The sequence below is a fragment of the Podarcis filfolensis genome, assembly GCF_964270895.1.
Source record: "Podarcis filfolensis genome assembly, chromosome: 4".
Classification (NCBI taxonomy): domain Eukaryota; kingdom Metazoa; phylum Chordata; class Lepidosauria; order Squamata; family Lacertidae; genus Podarcis; species Podarcis filfolensis.
Window position 1 is genome coordinate 78,545,513 of NC_139607.1, and position 20,967 is coordinate 78,566,479.

At 43.9% G+C, this 20,967-nt stretch overlaps 1 protein-coding gene across 3 annotated transcripts; it reads left to right on the forward strand.

The window, feature by feature from the left end:
- Positions 1–2,210: 2,210 nt before the first annotated feature.
- On the forward strand, positions 2,211–19,457 carry SLC46A3 (solute carrier family 46 member 3). 3 transcript variants are annotated; one of them, XM_083609210.1, is made up of 8 exons: positions 2,211–3,538; positions 3,678–5,876; positions 6,287–6,490; positions 9,518–10,382; positions 10,849–10,932; positions 11,228–11,384; positions 13,565–17,874; positions 18,043–19,457. In XM_083609210.1, the coding sequence occupies exons 3-7, from the start codon at positions 6,308–6,310 to the stop codon at positions 13,650–13,652; spliced, it is 1,377 nt and encodes a 458-aa protein (XP_083465336.1). In that variant the 5' UTR covers positions 2,211–3,538; positions 3,678–5,876; positions 6,287–6,307; the 3' UTR covers positions 13,653–17,874; positions 18,043–19,457. The 3 variants fall into 3 exon arrangements, with proteins under 3 accessions (XP_083465336.1, XP_083465338.1, XP_083465337.1); XM_083609212.1 differs by having other exon boundaries at positions 2,232–2,440; positions 5,734–5,876; XM_083609211.1 differs by having other exon boundaries at positions 2,272–2,440; positions 5,663–5,876.
- Positions 19,458–20,967: the final 1,510 nt, after the last annotated feature.

The window sequence follows — 20,967 nt, forward strand, 5'->3', positions numbered from 1 at the left end:
GAGTTTCATTAGCCATTTGCCAGGCAGTATATCTGTGCTGTGGCGTGGCAAGAGGAAGCCTATATTTTGCAAAGGCAACCACACTCACAAACAAAGGAACTGCTGGGCACACAATAGTACAATAATACAGTTATTCTATCAGGACTGTGGCCCATGCTTACAATATATTTTCATACTTTTTATGCAGCCTGAAGAACACTTTAGAGTAAACATATGTATTGCAATGGGAAATAGAGTGTGAAGAACCAACTTCAAATGGCTGAATAGCAGCAGAATAATTAGCAAGCAGCTATGGAAAAATGACCACCTGTAAATCTCAAAACTGATGAAACAGCAGGAGCAAGCAAAGTGGCACTCAGCAAAAAAGCTTTCTCCCTCTGCTCTATAAACACATTTTTAGCACTCTTTTCAGTGGTGCAGGTAGGGCTGGGGCAAATTCCAGGACCCACCAAATGATCTGCTGGAGAGCTGCAGATGATGAGCCAAGTGACAAGCAAGGCCTGCAACAGTACCAGGGTCACCATGGGCTGATGCTGGTTGCCACATTTTCTCTCTTAAAAATATTTTAGTCATCAGCCAGCCCCACACATACAAATTCACCAAAATGCTCATTTCATTATTTCTACTTTAAAAATATATTATTCTTTCTAGAACAAAATGATGATCATTCCCCAAGTTAAATATGCTTTTACCATCAAGGCAGCAGAAGCAAATCCAGTTGTATTTCTGTAGCCATGATGATAAGTCACTCAGAATAAGTTACTAGAGGCATAGCTGGGTTAGTAAAAACAACAGAGACTTGCGGCACCTTAAAAACTCAAATTCATTATGGCATAATAAGAGGTGCACAATCAGCATATGGGAGAAGCTATACAATGAAGATGCTAGATGCATCTCTATGAATCTTCTTTTCTCATATTTTACAGCTGCTTCTATATTACTGATCCGTTAGAACAACCCCCCCAACAGCTCTATTATTTTTTTAAAAAAATATCTGCACGTATGTAGTTCCATGTGTAACTTATTCTGAGGATTTTCTTTCTAAAACAAATGAGGATTTTTGGATCATGTCAAGTTGCTACTTCCAAGAAATAAAACAGACTGAAAATTCTATGGGATAAACCGCCTTTGAGACACCACAAAGTTGTCTTTGTTTCAGCTTGCATGAGCATGTGAAATGTATTTGTATTAATCTCATGCTTGTCATTCTAGAAATGGCTAGAGGCCTAAGGCAGACAAGGAGTGCCTTTACCAAGCTTTGCTTGTTAAGACAGCTACAGCCTTTTCTGGATTAATAGCTTGACCACAGTTGTGCATAAAGTCATAGCTTTAAGGTTGGATTACTTGAATGCACTCTGGACACTTCCGCTGGCAGGCTGCTTGTGGGGGGGCATATAACCAGCATATAACAGAGTAACAATTTTATCATTTATATGCTGCCCATCAGACTGGGTTGCCACAGCCCCTCTGGACGGCTCCTAACAGAATATTAAAAACACAGTAAAACACTAACCATTAAAAACTTCCCTGAATAGGGCTACCTTCAGATGTCTTCTAAAAGGCAAATAATTGTTTTTCTGTTTGACATATGATGGGAGGGCATTCCAAAATAATAATATTGTCTGTGAGATCTATACTGGCTGTCAAACTGCTAGAGGGCAGAGTTCAAGTTTTTGGTACCAACACAGAAGGTGAGCTATCCAGCTTAACACCAGGTTACGAGGAGGAGTTATTGGTTTGTGTGTGTTCTTTTTAGTTTGTGTTTTGTGTTTTTATCTTGTGAACTGCCCTGTGATCTACAAATGAAGTAGACAAATTTATTAATAATAATAATAATAATACAGAGAGCACTATTTTTTTTAAAAAACCACCCCCCTACTTTAGCTGTTTTTACTGCACGATTGCGAATTGGCTTGCGACAGTTCATGTTGTCTGAGGTTACTTCGGGGCAACTATCTATTCCCTCTCCTTCTGAATTGCGCCGTAGGTAGGAATTAGCGACTGTGGAAACGAGGTGGGAGAGACGGCCTATTGCATAACGCCAGGAGCGCCCATGCGCTACGATCTCCCGGGGCGTCCTCGCGCAGCCTTTGGACTCTCGCCGCCCCAAGCCAGCCAAGCCCAGACTTTACCAAAGCCGCGCGGCCGCCTCCACAGACCGGGCATGCGCGGCACAAGAAGACCAGGCGCGAGGCGGGCTCCTGCGGATTCGAGTGACACGTCGGCGGGCCAATCGCCGCTGTCCTTGCGTGAGGGCTTCTCTCTCAAGCATTGGGAGCCAATAAACAGGGCCTCGCGTGAGCGAGGAGCGCGCGGGGAGCCGAGGGCAGGTAGCGCTTGTCTCCCTAATGGAGAGGCGGCGCTCCTTCTTCTGCAACAGGCCATGGAGACGTAGTAGGTGCTGGGGAAGCGGGAGAGGTGGGGCTGCGTGTGGTCGGAGGTAAGCGAATGGCGAGTAGGGCGGCGCTGGAGCACAGTTTGCGCGCGCCCGCCCCTGCGCGAGCACCGCCGTCATTCCCCGGTGCTGCCTGCGGGCGCGCGCGATATCGGGAGCGGAGGGGCAAACGCCTGCACAATAACTCCGGGTCACGGGGAGGAATTCGGGGAGCTGCTTGCCTGCGCCACATTGTTTGCTTTCAAATACCGCCGTGCTTTTTTTCTTTAAAAAATGTTTAGGGGTACCCTCATTTTCCTACTCATATTGAAATACTGCCCCTCAGTGACGCCAAACTTAGATTCACAAAATGTTTAGGGGGGTGTACCCCTGCGTCCCCCCGGAAAAAAGCACTGCAAAAATACCCGAGCATCTTCTTGCTTGCACAGAGCGCGCGGCCGTTCGTTCGTTTGCACGGCAGCCGAAGTCGAGCCACTTTGCAATACTGTATAAACTAGGCTGCAGGCGACAAGATGCTTGGGGGGGGGGGGATAAAATAACATTTCCCCTCCGCCCCACTTACAACTGACTGGAGGGGAGGAGAAAACAAATAGGCACAAGTTTCTGGCAATCTGACACGCAGGGGGTGACTTGCAAGGTTGCTGCAGGTGAACGGGTACCGCTCTGCAGTTTGTTGACCTGTGGCTCAAAAAGGCAGGCATTTAAGGTTTTTCGAGCCGCCAAGCAGACAGTTGCGCAAAGGCTAAATAACTGACGAGTGTGATTTTTGTTTTGGTGGGTTTTGTTTTGTTTGCAGTGTCATGTGAGAGATACACATGACCTTAAGAACCAGTTGAGCTTTACTTCACCTTCCTTGTTTTCCTAGATGAAGTCCGAATGAAGCTGACCAAGCTTTGTTTATTTAAAACAGTGATAGTCATTCTTTTTCTAAAATGCATCTTCCCAGGTGTGTTTTCCAGAAAGGAGTTGCAGTGGCAATTGTCACAGCCATGCCCCTTCTAAGGTTGTACAACATTCTAAGATTACACATTAATCTTATAGTTATTCCTAATTATTATTATTCTTGTATTCTTATACAATAATAATAATTAGGGACACATTGCAACAATCAATGCAGATGCGCAGGTGTTGCCTTTTAGCTAGGTTCGAAAGCACGTCAAAGTGCAAGTAGATAAATAGGCAAGTAGATAAATACCTCCGGCATAAAGGTAAACGGTGTTTCCGTGCGCTGCTCTGGTTTTGCCAGAAGTGGCTTAGTCATGCTGGCCACATGACCCGGAAGCTGTACGCCGGCTCCCTCGGCCAATAAAGCGAGATGAGCGCCGCAACCCCAGAGTTGGCCACGAATGGACCTAATGGTCAGGGATCCCTTTACCTTTTTTTTTTACCATAGTCTGTGCACATACGTGGGCAAATGATTTGGAGTGGTCCAATATCTTTCAGAGTGACTTGTGTTTCCCTAGAAGTTCCAATGAACATAACAGAAGTTGCACACCATTCTTCTGAAACTGAAGCACCTAGTGTTTCCAGTGTTCCTAAATGCTTAGCTTTGGAGCATATTGTGGCTTAAAAGCTCCCCTTTCTAGCTGATTGGGTGACTCTAAGACACTTGAGGCAGAAATAGTAACATGTCTTTGAGTGTGGACCAGTACAGTACTGTTAAGCAGTTCTGGGCCTTAGACTGTAAGAACTTGTGCTTTTTCCAATGGAGTATAATCTTGGTATTAGCATAATTCCTGCCTTGGAATAAACTTTTTGGAAAATGCATCATCGGCGTGTATCCCAAAGTTTTGTCTTTGTACAATGCCCATTAAATTGTGGTGTCTCTTAGGCCAATCCAGAGGAATAAGAAACTAGAGCTTGCATCCTGGGAGGAAAAAACATACACATTTGCTGCTGGACAGCTGCCTTCTATGAGAAGTGCTGGCATTGTGTTTGGCCCAACACTTTATTTTTCTGGAAGACCCTCTCAAGAGTAGAATGTGTGTGCACACACGTACACACCAATACCTGCTGCTATAAACGTGAACAAGGAGCTGGGCTTTTGTGCCCTGAAACAAGTCTCTAGCCCACACCAAATTCATTGGGAAGCTGTGATAGATAACAAAAAACCCTCAATCAATCTTTATTACAGTTAAAGACCAGACAGGGTAACTCTCGCTGGGGTGACAGTAGCTATATGAGTTCTCCACTGCCTTATAATTCATTGTCTTTTAACTGTCCTGCAAGCAAATCAGAATGAATGCTGAATAAACAGGCCATCTGGAAAAGGCCATAATTTTTCATAAAAGGCATACATGCTGAAACACAACTTTTAAAGATTCGGGAGCCCTGTCCCCTCTTTTAACCAGGTCACTCAACCAGTACTGCAGTTGTTCTTAAAGTGCTTTATTTCTGGGGGGAAAGGTGCTGATACTCTGGGCGGTTGCCCTGGATGGAAAACTTCCTTGGGAGTCAGGAAAAACAAATACATGTAAAACAGTTGTATGCTTTACTGGAACGTCATTAAAATATTGGTATGTAGTTATTACATTATGCGTGATAATTAAAGGACTTGCTGCAACTCTGTACCTTGTTCTGTACTCTTAATACCTGACTGTGCGTGCCTATTATCGCCACAGGGTCATACCATCCACGATTCTGCCGGGACATGGGCTCACGCCTCCTTCCCCAAGCCCAGGAAGCATTTTCCCAGCTTAGGGAAGGAGGCGCGGTGCTCTGACGGGGTCCAAGAGGCCTCCTGCCTCCTTCTCTTGCGAAAAAGGTGGCAATACTGTGTACCGTTGTGTACTGCCAGAAAATAAAAGCATTGGTTGCATTGTCTAATTATGTTTCTCAAGACAGAAAAACAGAAACCAAAATTGCAAAGCAGGAAAATGGATAAAATGACACAGTAGGTTGTTGGCATGTGTCTGTTTTGAGAGACAATGGAGTGCACCTCCAGGGGTGAAGTCAAACTTGCATTTGCTGCACCAAAGTGACCTCCCTGAGGCACAAGCCTGGGCATTGTGTATGGAGGTCCTGTGCTGCCCAGATGACAAGACCCTCCTCTCAGCCTCACTGATATGGCCCAAAGGAAAGCAGTTTGGCTGCAGGAGTTGCAAGGAGGAGGCGTACAAGGCCATCCAACCATCTTAGGGACTCCTTTTCTTTTCCCGAAGATACCGCACAAGGCAGTGGAAGTTTAGGGCCAGAGTTTTCCTTATCCTAGCTAGGGTACCTTCCCAGGTTGATGAGCCCCATCTGCCCCCTCACTTCCCCCTACAGCATGAGCAGAAACCACCTACCTTCTTGACTGTTGGACTCACTATTACTCTTGTCTGCTCAATCTGCTGGAGCCTGTCTTCACATGCAGTGGAAGTCCGTAACTCACCGAGGGTTTGAAAGCCATCAGCTGCCCTCATCTGGATTAGCCGGCCAGTCGGAGCCATTTCCTGGGGAGCGACCCCTATTGCACGCTGACAGCTTCTGGAAATCACAGGTGAGAGCTGAGTGCAGGGTGAGGACCAAAGGTGATAAACTACCTCAGAAGGAGCGTGATGTGTCTGCCACCAGAGGTACTACATTCCATATACCCCCAAACCCAGTAGAAGTTATTAAAAAATATAACTCCCTTGTGCTAAGCTCATTTGAAAACCCCATCTTAGCAGTGTAGGTTAGAGCAAATGTGAGTCAGAGCATGTTAAATGGCTCTTTCATAATTTAACAAGGAATTACAGAGGATCCACCCCTTTTGGTAACAGCGCACCAAACCATCAGGGTTGCAGTGTTTTTTATTGCTTGACTCATCACCTGTTGTGGGACTGCAGGTGTGCAGGTACCTTCCCAGTTTGATGAGCCAGTTTGATGTCCTTTCCAGAAGACTAATACATTCTTTTTTTTCTGAAACAGAATTAAAACTCAGATTCAAGCATGAAGAAATTTATGGTAGTGGAACCTGTGGTTGCCTTGTTCATGTTTTTATATTCCATGCCGTTGATGCAGCAGTATGTGTATCGGAAGCTCTGGGAGGAGACCACCAATTCTACCTTCGATAATGACAATGCTTCTCATTGCCATGTGAACCAAAGCGATCCAACTTTCTTGAAGCAAAAGGTAAGCTCAGAGTTCTCATTGGGTGCATACCAGGCATAGTTAAATGGACAGCACAAGTCTACTGATTTCTATCCAGAAAGCTCCTACTCTCATTTTCTTGGGAGTAATCTTTACTGAACTCAATGGGTTTGGTGTAAACATCTGAGTTTACACTGGGTAAACTCTGAGTGAAAATTGGTAGGATTGGACTGCTAGTCTCTATCGCTGTGAGAGATTTATGCTCTTAAGTTCCACAAACTTTAATGAAAAATTTAAAATGCATATGTTTGGGTTGTGCCCACTGGGAGAGAGCGTTGCAAAGAAAACGTCACTTGAATTAAATGACAGTCAATGAATTGTCAGCTGCTAGAACAGTCAGAGCTGGGAGGACCAGGTGCAAGAAAAGAACGGGGCTCTGGCAGCTTTAAGAGGGTGTTTCAGTAGGCTCACCGACTGAACTTTGTGTGGACTCTTCAAATGTATTCCCATTGAGAGCACATGGCAATAATCCAACCTGGATGTGACACTTTTGCTGATGGTGCACCAACCTAAGCTGGACAAAAGCACCCCTGGCCACAGTACTCTTTAGACATCTTCATCCAGGAGTACTGCCAGACCGCAACCTGATTTTTCAGGAGGAGGGCTACCCCATCCAAGGCGGGCTGAACTTTAAAAACAGAGAAGTTGTATATCTCCAATTCACTGATTGCTTTGGAACTTGAAAATGGTCAGTGTTGGTCACTCATTTTAGGGGTGGTTCAGGATCAAGGATTTTAGAGGGGTGTTTTTAAGAAGGCTTCCTAGCATTTGCATTCAAATATCTTTTGTACTGTGTTAGAACTGGATTCATCTTTAATTACAAAGAAGCTCAGAATTCATTAGACCAGACTGTGGTGCTTCCTGGTGGCTGGCCTGCTTGAACAAATATCTTTATAGCTAAAGTGGGGGATCTTACACTGATACAGTGGTGCCTTGGTTCTCGAACTTAATCCGTTCCGGGAGTCCGTTCGAAAACCAGGGCGCAGCTTCCAATTGGTTGCAGGAGCTTCCTGCACTCAATCGGGAACCGTATCGGACGTTCGGCTTCCAAAAAACGTTCGCAAACTAGAACACTCACTTCTGGGTTTGCGGCGTTCGAGAGCCAATTTGTTCTATAGCTAAGGTACCACTGTACACTGTTTAGTATGCAATGCAGGCATTCTGCTTGCTAGACTGGTTGCGGATTGTGGAAAATGCTTTCATTAATAATAGGGTTTACCAGCAGTGCTCCCTTCCTTGCATCTTGTTTTGCCTCACAATGCTCTATCCCTTAATTTAATCTTTATATAAGTTGACGACTCCTCCCTGTTTAAGTTTTTGTTGTAAGTTCTATTTATTTGCTTCACAAACTGTGCCCTAGAGTGAAACGTGTATCTTCAGATTATAGACTTGTGGGCCAAATCTTCAGCTAGTGTCACAGTGCAATACTTCATTGGCTTTGCTGAAACTAAGCTGCTTTTAATCCAGGTGCTTCTCATTTACTTTCTTGTGCGCCTGACTTAAGTATTGGAGTGCTGTGTTTAATTTATATACAGCATATGTTTTGGTAACTCTCCCTCATTATCTGGAGTGATCAGCATGTACCTCATGTGAAAACATGGCTGTGTGCAACCCAAGCTGACGTGGCAAAGTCCTATTGACTTCTTTAAATAAGTGCATTCAAGGCTCATGGTTTTTTTCTCTGGATTGCACACAACGTCAAGCACTAGGGTCATCTTGTACCAGCTGGGATTCTTGCAACATTTGCTTAGTGTTGGGCCTTCTGCCTCTCCTCCCCGCTACTCCATCTAGACAGAGCATTGCCATGTTATCATCTTGCCCAGAGGAAGTTAAAGGTCCTTTAGTGTTAAGAAAAACAGAAAAACAACAACACGATCATAGGAAACAACAGTCCTGCGGCTTCGGGTGGGGCCTCCTGTTGAGTCTGCTGAGTGAGGGGGGCCTGAACATCTGCCCCAAGGTCCTACTCTGTCTCTCAGAGCAGACACATCAAGCGTATCTTCAGTCGGCAAGTGTTTTTTTGCCACTCTCAAGGAGAGAGAATCGTTTACAGAAGGGCCGACGGTCACAAAAGGCATAGTCTGCAACATCTCTACGCAAAGTTCAAGTGTGTGCGAGATAACCTCTGTGCTTTCTTTGCTTGTCGGTGCTTTCTCTGTGAGCTTGATACCTTTGAGCTTTGCACAGAAATGTAATGGGCACCTTGCATTTTGTGGCATTTCAACCTGGTGATTTATAATTCTTCTCCCGTCTGTAAATAGATACACAGATACAGGTACAGCTTCGACTGGCATTTCATGCACTGGGTGATGTAAAATCCAGTCCACAAAAGCTTATGCTGCTGTAAATGTGTTAAAATCATATCCACGCCATTTAAAGCACACACCTTCCTCCAAAGAATCCTGGGAACTGTAGCTTGTTAAGGGTGCTGGGAATTGTAGCTCTGCGAGGGTGAACTACAGTTCCAATGATTCTTCCGGGAAAACCTTGTGTTTGAAATGTATGGTGTGAATGTGACCTAAAAAGGTACTTCAGGGCTCTTTTGTGTCTGTGGTTGCTCGGGCTGATCAAAATTTGGCCTTCCCTCTGCACACTTTCTCCTACATGCATGCATGTTGAGGTATGAAAGAGGGAAAGGCGATGATGTTTTAAATAATAATAATTTATGTACTGCTCATATACCAAAATGGCTTGTAAGTGGTTTGCAACTATAAAACCAATTATAAAATCCATGCATAATTAAAATGCACTAACAATTCCACCGTAGCATTAAAACATCTTTAATTAAAATATGCCACAAGCCAGTTATAATAAATAATAATAATAATAAATTTTTATTTATACCCCGCCCTTCCCAGTTTCAAAACCGGGCTCAGAACAGCTAACAGCAAATATAAAACATTGATTAAAATGTGACTTAAAAACAGCATAAAACAGCGTAGAATACAACATAAAATGCAGGCCTCTCCCTGCTACTTTATATTAAATCTGTTTATTTTCTTCTTCCAGGAAGTCCAAGAAAAGATGTCTATTTTTATCTTGAAAACAGACCTGTGTGCGGGTGCCCTCAGCATTTTGGTAGCCTTTGTCGTCGTAGCAAATGGCGAACGCTGGGGGCGCAAAGTATCGCTGGTTCTTCCTATGGTGGGCTGTCTCGTCAGCAGCATCTTCCTCTGCGCTATATCCTATTTCTCGCTGCCCCTCTCTCTCCTATTCATTTCGGCCTTCGTTACTGGGCTGTTTGGAAGCATAGCAACCTTCCTCGGTGGTGCCTTTGCCTTCATCGCTGACCTTTGCGAGAATGAGAAGCAGAATACCATCCGAATAGCAGTGGTCGACTTCATCCTTGGAGTGTTTTCTGGATTGGGAGGACTGTCTTCAGGCTACATTTTAAAAGCTTTGGGCTTTACCTGGACATACGTGATGATGTCACTGCTTCAGGTGGTCAACATTTTGTATGTTATGTGTTTCTTGGATGACACGGTCCGGGTATCTGAGGTTGAGCCAAAGTCTCTGAAAGAAAAGCTCAAGGGAACCTTTTCTGGAGTTTATGACTTATTTCGGAATTCTTCCTGTAGGAAGCGGACTCTGATCACATTGCTGCTTTGTACATTCATGACTTACTTGTTCACAATGATCGGCGCGCTTTCTCTTTACACCATCTATGAACTGAACGCCCCGCTCTGCTGGAATGCCATCTACATAGGATACGGCTCGGCTGCATCTACTGCTGTCTCTCTGATTGGCTTTCTAGGAATCCTTGTCCTTGTCAAGTACCTAAAGGACTTTTACCTTGTTTACCTTGGGATCTTCTCTTACGTAGGAGGAGCCGTCATGGCTGCCTTTGCCACCACTACGTTGCTTATGTTTTTAGGTGAGTTCAGTACCAGACCGCTGAAAATTCAGAACTTTTGGTAAGAATACTAGTTATGTAGATGTTTTGAAAACAAGTGGTACTCACAACCATGAAGAATAATTTCTGGACTACATTATTTTCAAGAATATATGCAATTTTATAGACATTCCTTGGTTTGAGAACTGCACCACAAAATTCAGAAAAGTATGAATTTTGAAATACATTTGCATTTCGGTTTGCATATTGTTTCAGGTTAGGTTCACATTAATCCTTACCAAACCATTGAAAGCCCATTGAAATAGACTTGAGTAACTTAAATGCATCTATTTTAGTGGATCTTCTCTGAGTATGACTTAGTTGGAGACAACCCTATATGACTATCAAAATATCTTGGCTGTTTCCTTTTGCTTTGTTGTATTTTACAGTACAGCTTCATCTATTTCAGTCTCCTGTTCATAATATTGCTGGCTTCTGTGTTTTACAGTGAGAGTGCCTTCCCTGCTACTAGCTATGCCCATTCCAGTCCTTCGATCCATGTTGTCCAAATTAGTTCTTCCTAATGAACAAGGTGAGTTGAAGTTGCGAAAGGATAGTTCGCGGTTGTCATGTCTTAAATTACGAAGGGAGTTAGGAGGTGTTGGGTGGATTTGTCAGTTTTATTTTACATTGTTATTTATTATTTGGGGCTTTAAAAAAAATAAAAAAAGGTTAACCCTATTAATAAGTTGCATGAATAGTTTAAGTAACACTCTGGAATGCCACCCTGGAATCTTCTGAGAAAAGGTGGTTGAGAAATGTTTCAAATAAATGGAGAATAGCACAAGTGTTTTATTTTAATTTTTTGTGTTTTCTTTTTTTGACAGGAGCTATATTTGCTTGCATCGCCTGCTTAGAGGTCGTGATGGGGACTCTTGGACTTGTCACGTTCAATAGTCTTTATGCTGCCACTGTGGGCTGGTTTCCAGGCTTCAGCTTCCTCTTCTCAGCTGGCCTTTGCATAATTCCGCTGATTACGCTGAGGTTGTATACATATTACTCCTCTGGTTAATGCCAAAAGCAAAGCTATTTATTACATTGCACTTATAGCCCACCTTTTCCTCTAAGGAACTCCAGGTGGTCTACGTGGTTCTCCCCCTCCCCCTTTCAGTAACCCTGCGAGGTAGGTTTAGAGTTAGAGACAGCGACTGGCCCAACATGACCCAGAGAGATGCATATGAAACAAGTGCATCCTTAGGTGCATTATAAAAATCTCCAGCATCACTACCTCGTATATTATCAAGTATTAAGATCTGGTAACAGTATTTTTTCTTTATTTTTTTCATTCTCACTGACTTTTTTCCTTTCTTTTTTTTCTCACTCTTATCTTTTTATGAATGAAATTCTTGTAATGAAATATCAGTTAAATAATTAAGTACAGTGATACCTTGGCTCTCGAACTTACTGTATTTTTCGCTCTATAAGACACACCAGACCATAAGACGCACCTAGTTTTTGGAGGAAGAAAACAAGAAGAAAAAAAATTCTGAATCCCAGAAGACAGAACAGCAAGAGGGATCACTGCGCAGCGATCCCTCTCGCTGTTCTGGCTTCTGGGATAGCTGCGCAACCTGCATTCGCTCCATAAGACGCACACACATTTCCCCTTACTTTTTAGGAGGGAAAAAGTGCGTCTTATAGAGCAAAAAATACGGTAATCTGTTCCAGGAGTCCCGGAACCATTCAAAAACCAAGGTGCGGCTTCCGATTGGCTGCTGGAGCTTCCTGCACTCAAGCAGAAGCCACGTCGGGCATTTGGCTTTCGAGAAATGTTCGCAAACCGGAACGCTTACTTCCAGGTTTGCGGCGTTCGGGAGCCGATTTGTTCGACAACTAAGCCGCTTGAGAACCAAGGTACCAGTGTATTGAGTACTGTAAAGTACTGGTAAAGTATTTAGGTGGTGTTCGACTAGCCTTTGAACAGTTGGCCCATTGAAATGAACATGACTAAGTGAGACTCATCCATTTCAATAGGTCCACTCTCAGTAGTTCAATATCACCCTTTGACTTGAACGAAGGAGGCCAACCAACGCCACATTTTTTTCTCAGTACAAGACTTTTCCCGGTCAAAACTTCATTCCAGGGTGTTTGTGAGGGTTAAAAGGGAACAATCCCATCTGAGCTACTTGGAAGATGGGCTAAGTACAAATGTAATATACATCAGTAAAAGAATGGTCAGGAAGGGGTGTATCACTGACAAAAGCCTACCCGTCAGGACAAGAGTATTTGCTGGAAATTAGTGAAAAAGAATGCGAAACTCAGGCTAAATATTTCCTGCTATGCTGATTTCCCAACAGTGCCTTGACTTTGCCACATACCTAAAGTGTTAGGGTGGACACAGACATAACATTTAAAATAGTGGTCACAGGGGTCCTTCTCCCTGCAGTATGGAACTTGCCTTAAATATGTATACAGTGGTACCTTAGTTTTCGAACGGAATGCATTCTGGGAGTCTGTCCGACTCCCGGAACCGTTCAAAAACCAAAGCACGGCTTCCCATTGGCTGCAGGAGCTTCTTGCAGCCCATCGGAAGCCATGCCGGATGTTCAGCTTCCGAAAACGGTTCGAAAACCGGAATGCTTACTTCTGGGTTTCAATCGTTTGGGAGCCGATTTGTTTGGGAGCCAAGGCGTTCGGCTTCCAAGGTATGACTGTACTAACAAGTAAAATGCTGTTCCAGCTGTCCATCCTTTGCTTTTCTTTGTGTTTCACGTTCTAGAGATTGGCAAAGGGGAGGTGTGTAGGTAAATGCCATGGATTTTCACCAATAGGAATTCTCCTTGGCCAGCTTTTCTCCAGTTCAAACTGAACCATGCTGAAAATTTGCAGAAGTGTTGTTTTTGTACACACGTCCTGGGATAAAGGAGAAGCTATTTTGCGCTGGCAAGGTTGCTTTCAAACTGCTTTAGCTGCTCTTAGAATGTTCCACCTGCCTTTGCTCTTAATCTTAAAGCTGGCATGACAAGTGTTTCCTTCAAAAGGTTAAGAAGACTATCCATTTCAGGTTGCATACAGGGAGGTATTGTCACAACCTTACTGAATACGCCGCATGGACCTTTTTCATTGCAGTGTATGACAGCTTTATGATTTCTGTACACTTTCAGTTGACTTAGTACAGTGTGTTCCGTATCTCCTCTTTAAAACGTCTTATCTCTTTCTCCCAGCTGGTTTCTGTATGCCACTTGGCATGAATATCACTTTGCACTACTTATAAATGAAGAAGACTCCCTTGGGGAGAATGCTGACAGCTGAACAGAGAATTTGTCTAAAGGCTAGCCCTCCTCTCCTGTTCTTCTATCATGGCCATACCTGTTGACTCTTATTGGCACAGCTAAAGAAGGATCTGATGTGTCCGTTGTTAGATCTCTACAAGAATTGACCATCCCAGGTTTGCTGCTGTCCTTGATGGTACATAGGATGCTGCGCAAAGCGGTAGCAGGGAAGAGAGTCATGAATGGTGTTTTCAGTCTGTTGCTATGCTGGGGTGGGATTCAATCACAAACTGGCAAATTCGCAATGACAGTTGTTTGGGAGGTCTTGCGCAACAAACCTGCTTTCTCAAAACATCAGGCTTTTTTGCAGTAAGGAAAGTGATGGGGAAATGGACTGGAAAGGATAGGGTTGCTGGACACAACTTCGCCTAGCATCTCCACGAACAAATCAGGGTGAATGCTCACTAAATAGCCAATGTAGCAAACAGATCAGGAATGAATGCTCAGTAAACAGATTGTCTGGAAGCACCCGAAGCACTGCCTTGGTTGAGCTGTTTCAAAGGCAATAGGCTGAAACAGGAGTGATGTCAGAACTGGGATCAGGCCCTTGATGTCTTGGTGCACCTGCGCATGGCTGTTAATGTTTCAGTGCAATCAGTAGCAGATAGTGTGGTGCTGCTGCTCACCTGAACTCAGGTTGATTGTCGTTCCTGCTTACTGGAAAGGGCAAGGCATCACCATGTTTGGACACATTTCTGTTCTCTCATCATTTTGAAATGCCCTGGTCTTTGAGTTTCGTAATTCTGTGACTCCTGTATTAACCAGACTTTCTTGTGTACACCAGTAAGTCTGTGATGCATACCTGCTTGCAGGAAGTGGACAGATGGGCAGCAGCGACACTACTCCCTCAGCAAGGAAATGATGCACTTATTTTGCATGCAGTGCAATCTTATGTGTGGCTATTGAGAAATAAGCCCATTGGGTTCAGTAGAACTTACCTACAGGGTTGAACTATTATACAGTCGCAGCTTGGTTTTCAAACAGAATGCATTCCGGAAGCCCGTTCGATTTCCAAAACATTTGGAAACCAAGGCATGGCTTCCAACTGGCTTCCGATTGCGCAGGCGCACCGGAAACAATAGCGGAAGCCGCATCAGATGTTCAGCTTCCAAAAAAAGTTCAAAAACCGGAACACTCACTTCTGGGTTTCGATCGTTGGGGAGCCAAAACATACAAGTACCAAGGCGTTTGAAAACCAAGGTACGACTGTATATTGATATGTAAATTGAATTATCCACTCTTGCAACAGGAAGGTCGTGTTTGTGTTGCAGAGGGAGTTAAGAATCACAGGATGGGTGAAGTGCTGTCAACACACCTTGTTTGAGCAATTGCATGGATAAGCTGTGGAGGTCCTACATAGCTTCCCCAATTTTTGTGTGACCACATCTGCAAGCAAGCCCTGTGGCCAGACAAGCTTAAGAAAATACAGAAACTGAGCCAATTATTTTTAAAATAATTCTGAACAAACCTGATTCTTCTTTACACAGAGGACAGGCAGGTGCCTTGAATGCAAAAAGTCTATAATAATGATTGGCAATCTTTGCTTGGAATTTAAGGTAAGTTAACTTAAGGAACGTAATGGAAAAAAGGCTCCCATCTCCTGTTCCACCTCTGTAGCCACCTGAATCCCTCCCCCTGAAAAAAGCCACTCTGGAAGGTTATGTCTCCCTCCCGAATCATGTAGGATGGGATGCTAAGGGCTATTGGGAGAGCTGGAGAATCAACTGGAATTGGGCTTGGATCCTAAGTTAAAGAGGTTTATGGAAGGAAAGGTTCCCTTCTGTTCTTCCACCCAACAGCTCCCCACACCCTGCCCCTCGTTGTTCAGGAAGGGCCACCAAACCTCTGCAGAGGCTTTCACGGTGGCAGAGGAGAGGAGAGGAGGGGGCAGCCAATTCCACAAACTCCCATAAGTTAACCTACTTTATGATGCATACAACTGTATAAAATGCCACTGTTATTTATCTTGCGCTATTTTCCTTAAATTGTTCTGTTGGGCCTAAGAATGGGCACGTCTTTCAATTTCAACATCAGTTTGCAAATTCTTTCATTTTAAAAAAAGGTCAGCATTTTAGCACAAATTTCTCCTACACGCACATTGTTGTACGCAATGTTTTTGCAAGTAGTATCCACTAATATAATGCATTTTTATGCACACTTTACCTAATTTGTATGAATTGCTTGATTAGAGATCTGCATTGCAAAATTCAAAGAAGTCTGAATTTCAAAGGATGACTGTATTTGGTTCATATATTTTCAGGAGTTAGGAAGATTCGCCTTTAAATGTGAACCAAATCCCTCATTAGCCTGGCCTACCAATGCACTTAGGTATACAAAAGTGAGGATTAATCAGTAATGTTTACTGTATGCTGTCCCCCCCCAACAGCACTTTCTATGGTGGATAAAAGAGGATTTGTTGTAAACTTTTTTAAAAAAAGACCCTAATGTAATTGTATATTTTGTTTAAGGATTGACTTGTTGAATTATTAGGTAGTGTTTCAATTGATTCATTTGATAGGGTTGGTTCACATGAAAACAAAGAGCAAGACCTTGCAGTTCAGGATAAGCATGTTGAACCTGTGAAGCCTGCAATGCAAAATGTAGCTGCCTGCAGGGTAGACACTATGTAATGTTTTGGGCTGCAGTTCAACACAGGATTAGGTGTGCTTAAAGCTCTTTTGAAATAACTGGATTTAAAGCTCCCATCCCGAGCACAAGTGAGCTACCTGTCTGGGTCTCACATGGCCCTTCCACTTCCTCGATGTGGAACCCCAGAGTCTGCCATACCTGCCGCCACCACACAGCAGGCAGGCATTCCTGCTTGTGTGTGGGTCAGGCATAGTGTGCCACAGATATAGAGTGGTGCTTTGGAACTCCATTCTTGGCCCACACTCTGTGGTTTGGTTGTGTGTGTGTGTGTGTAGGAATGCTGGCCATTTTTCAAACCTCTGGTAGTGCCGATTGCACTCTCCAGTGATGGCTGGAGTGGTTCTGCCAGTGAAATCGTTACAACACAGAGAAGGCAGGAGCAGAACAGGCTGGTTGGCTAGATGGGGGGGGGGGAATGGGGAGGTGGAAGCCTGTGTGTGTGTGTGTGTGTGTGTGTGTGCACGCGCACGCCAGCCAAGAAGGGGGAACTTCTGTGTTTGCAAGTGGAGGAATGCGTGTTTTTGTGAGTGAGAAGATGAGTGATGGTTGAATGAAGAGAAGGAGAGAGAGAGAGAGAGAGAGAGAGAGAGAGAAGTGCTGCCCCCCTCCCCACACTTTTGGAACACGTTCCAATGGTGGACAGTTTCCCCCTAAGCGGCGATGGCCCTAAACCCCCAAAAAACTTTGTCATCTTCTTGCTGGAAAGAAAGCCTTGTCAATAACATTTTCAAAATCAAGAATCTTAATTTTGTCTCTCCTTGAGCCCTTTAACATTTTTCTTCCATCTGGTCTGGAGAATCTTCCTCATTTCTTTTTACAACTCTTTTGAGCTCCTGTGATGGAACCAGAGCTGTGCATCTAATTAGTTCACAGTTAATGTGCTGTAAAGTGTAATTTTGTACTAGCACCGCACTTTTCATCTTCGGAGAGCTTGGCAAATATGTAAGTCATTAATCTTTTCGATGCTGCTCTGAGGCAGGTACTCTTTGCCAACTTCACCTTCCACCTCTGGGTGGGCAACCTTTTAATATCGAAATTGTCTCAGGGCCACAGAGCAAATTAATATTAGAGAGTGAGATGATAAAACTGCTTCTGCCACTTGGGTTTATATGCTCTATAATGACAGTATGTATAGAGAATGCCATTCAATGGCATCTCTCCTCCCTCCTCCCCCCCCCAGCATAAAATATGTTGTTAGCAACACCTGGCGAGTTTTTCATATCGCTAACATTTAGGATGTTATTTCCCCTCTTGCCATATATTGCTTTGCAGTATCATGAAGTGCTGAGGTGCTTTCATGCTGATGGTTTTATGAGAGTTCCTTGGTGACTTATAATGCTCCCTCTCAGTCTCTGTGATCCACACACCCCTCTCCCCCATAGATCAAATTAGATGTCCATGGGAAGATTGTGATATGTCTCTGAAAGGGTTTTTAATGAACCCTGACTGCCATCAGGAGTGAGGAAACAGCAGGTGGTGGGGTGGGCACCACTTCTCTTTCCTGCAGTTTGCCCACTCAGAATTTATTTCCCCCAGTTGCTTATCTCCCTGCAGTGGCGTAGCGTGGGGGGTGCAGGGGGGGCCGGCCGCACCGGGCGCAACATCTGGGGTTAGGGCAAATCCATGGGTTAGGGGGCGCAAATCCACGGGTTGGGGGGCGCAAATTACTTGCCTTGCCCCGGGTGCTGACAACCCACACTACGCCACTGTCTCCCTGTGAGGGAAAAATATCTGGGGACTCATCCATTCAGGTGGTTTATACAATGTGTGCTGTTGGAATGTTTTATGTTCTTTAGGGGGGTTTTGTGTCCATGATATTGCTGTGCTTTATTTTAATGAACTAACATTCATTAATTTGGGGAACCTTTGGGTTGAAAGCTTGGTTATAAATCCAATTAGTAATAATAACATCTTTTCCTGCCCTCTTCCTTCACTCAGACTGCAGCCTTAACTAGCAAATTCCATTTTTTAAGTCAGGAGACTGATTGATGTTATCTCCTATGTAATGTCTGCTCCACCCCACCCCACCTTGATCGTGAAGGTTGCAGATTGTTTGGGGTCATAATTGACTACACTGTAAATAGCATTTTGGGGGCTTTGGAAGCGTGGGAAATGAGCAGCGGACTGGGCACTCTTTCCTCAGCCCAATGTACCCAATTGCCCCCTCTTCCACATCTCTGTATTTCTTAATTTGTGTATGTGGCTAGCCTGGGCCGCCATAGTACATTTGTTGGATGGAGGGTAGGATTTGTACAGTAGCTATAACAAACAGGAGTTTGGAAGGTGGGGGAGCAAGGAGGAAGCTTTCCAAATGTAGCTGCTTTGGTAGTTGACCATTATTTACGATGTCCACTAACTGGACCTGTCTACCAAAGTGTCAGGGGAGGCAAGCTGTGGCCTCGCTTCCTACTGGACTATGGAGATGCTCAGAAGCAGTGAGAATCTTACTTCCTCTTGCATCTGAGTGTTTCCAAAGCTTGGCATGAACCAAGTGGCCGACTTCTCTTTTCCAAGTACGTGCCAGAGAGATATTGGGGAGAGGGCCAGGCTGATTCTTCCACACAGCGTGAAGCAAAATGCTGCTCCTGGCTTTTGAGTCCCCCTAGTTGTGTGGAGAACTTGTGGTGGGGGAGGGAGAGTCTCATCTAGCAGTAATTCATTTTATGGGCACCACTTTGATTGACAATATGGAAATTTAATACAGTGCGGGGCCCCCAGGTTCTGATGAAGTGCTCTTGTGGCCCACTTGGTCTGAGTTGAAACAAACAAACAAACAAAATCCTTCCAGTAGCGCCTTAGAGACCAACTAAGTTTGTTATTGGTATGAGCTTTGGTGTGCATGCACACTTCTTCAGATGCACACGAAAGCTCATACCAGTAACAAACTTAGTTGGTCTCTAAGGTGCTACTGGAAGGATTTTTGTTTATTTGTTTCGACTATGGCAGACCAACACAGCTACCTACCTGTAACTTGGTCTGAGTTGTTGGACCACCTTGCTTTAGGGTAACCTTTAGATTGCCCTTTTACTTTGCCCACTTGGTGTCCTGTAGATGTTTTAGACTACAACTCTTCATCCTCAGCTCCAGCACATGTGAAGAGGTGGTTGGCGAAAGCTGCCACAGACAGCTATGGAACTGTATTCCATACAGTCCCTATGAAAGGACTGTATTTTCTCCAAACCAGCAGCAGCAGCAAGACTGCAAGCTTGCTGGAGAGATACTGCACTGAAGCTGACTGTTGTGGCTTAAGACAGGCTCTGTAATAACTTCTGGGACTAATTACTCAGGACAAAGTTGCTTTGTCAAAGTTAATAGCTGCTTGGGTGGAAATGGTAATAGCAATTCACTGACCAGAGAACTTTCACTTTCCTCCTTTTGCGAGAGGTTATCTTATTGCTGTTAGCAAAAGCCGCCCTCCAGCCAAGGAGTCTGGGCCTGGAGTCGGCTTCACATTAACTCAAAGTGAAAGTTCACGAGAAGTTCTGTTATCTTGATCTGATAGCGCACAGAGTGAACAAGAAAGTATTTTATCTGAAATGGCCTTCTCCAAGCTGGTGCCCCCAGGTGCTTTGTATTCCAGCTGCCATCACCCCTGACCACTGGCCATGCTTGCTGAGGCTGATGGGAGTTGTCGCTTGAAACATCTGGAAAGCGCTAGGTTGGCAGGAGGCTACTGCTAATGCATCTAGTTAAGGAACTGATCATTTGGCTAAAGATCAGAAAATGTGTGCTTATGGGGGGAGATTTATAAAAAGAGCCTAAGAACAAGCAATTGCTTTTAGACTAGTGTAATTGTAGTAGCTTACTGCAAAGAATCTTGGGAATTAAAAACTAGCCCTCAGGATTTCCTAAGGAAACCAAATGATTTAGCAATCCTATGAATATTTGTCTACTCAGAAGTAAGGCACATTGACTTCAGTGAGACCTTATTCACAGGTATAGGTGCATAAGAATGCAGCCTTAAACCGATCTGTATCTGTAGTGTGCAGACACTCAAAACTGTATGGAACTGGAAGTTTTTATACAATCGTTGCCCAAATTAATCTTTGCACTGATTCTGGCTCTAAGACTGAGCTGCCTTGGGAGTGTGTGTTTTGCAATAAACCTGACAATATTTGCACTACTTTCCTTGACTGACTTTTATTTGTGTGTATAATGTATACTGAATGAAAATATTGAGATAAATAAAACATTTTTGAACGACATCTGTATCAGTGCTTCTTAAAACAATTATTTCACATGTAATCAAGTCTCTAGAAATAAACATGTCAATTCAAGCTGCTTATGATAGAACAAGTTTATCTAAAAAAATGAGTCAGTTTAAGCAAAATTAGTGTAGATTAAGAGGGGAAACGATTATATTATACATTAATTTACATGCCAGTAAATCCATTTTTAGAATTTACGTCTCAGAAGTCAAGAAAGAATGACATTTAGTTGTCTGGTTTTGAAATAGACAAGCAAAGAGCAACTTGTTTAGGGTCAAAGATCACATTAGAATATCACAGACCAGTGTGGTATTATCACATTCAGGTGCTTGTGATTACAACCGAACCTGAACTCGTAAGCTGGCTGTTTTTACTAAAATCTTTTAGTGCCATGAAGCCGAACCATAACATAGTAACAAACAGCCTGCTGGATTAGAC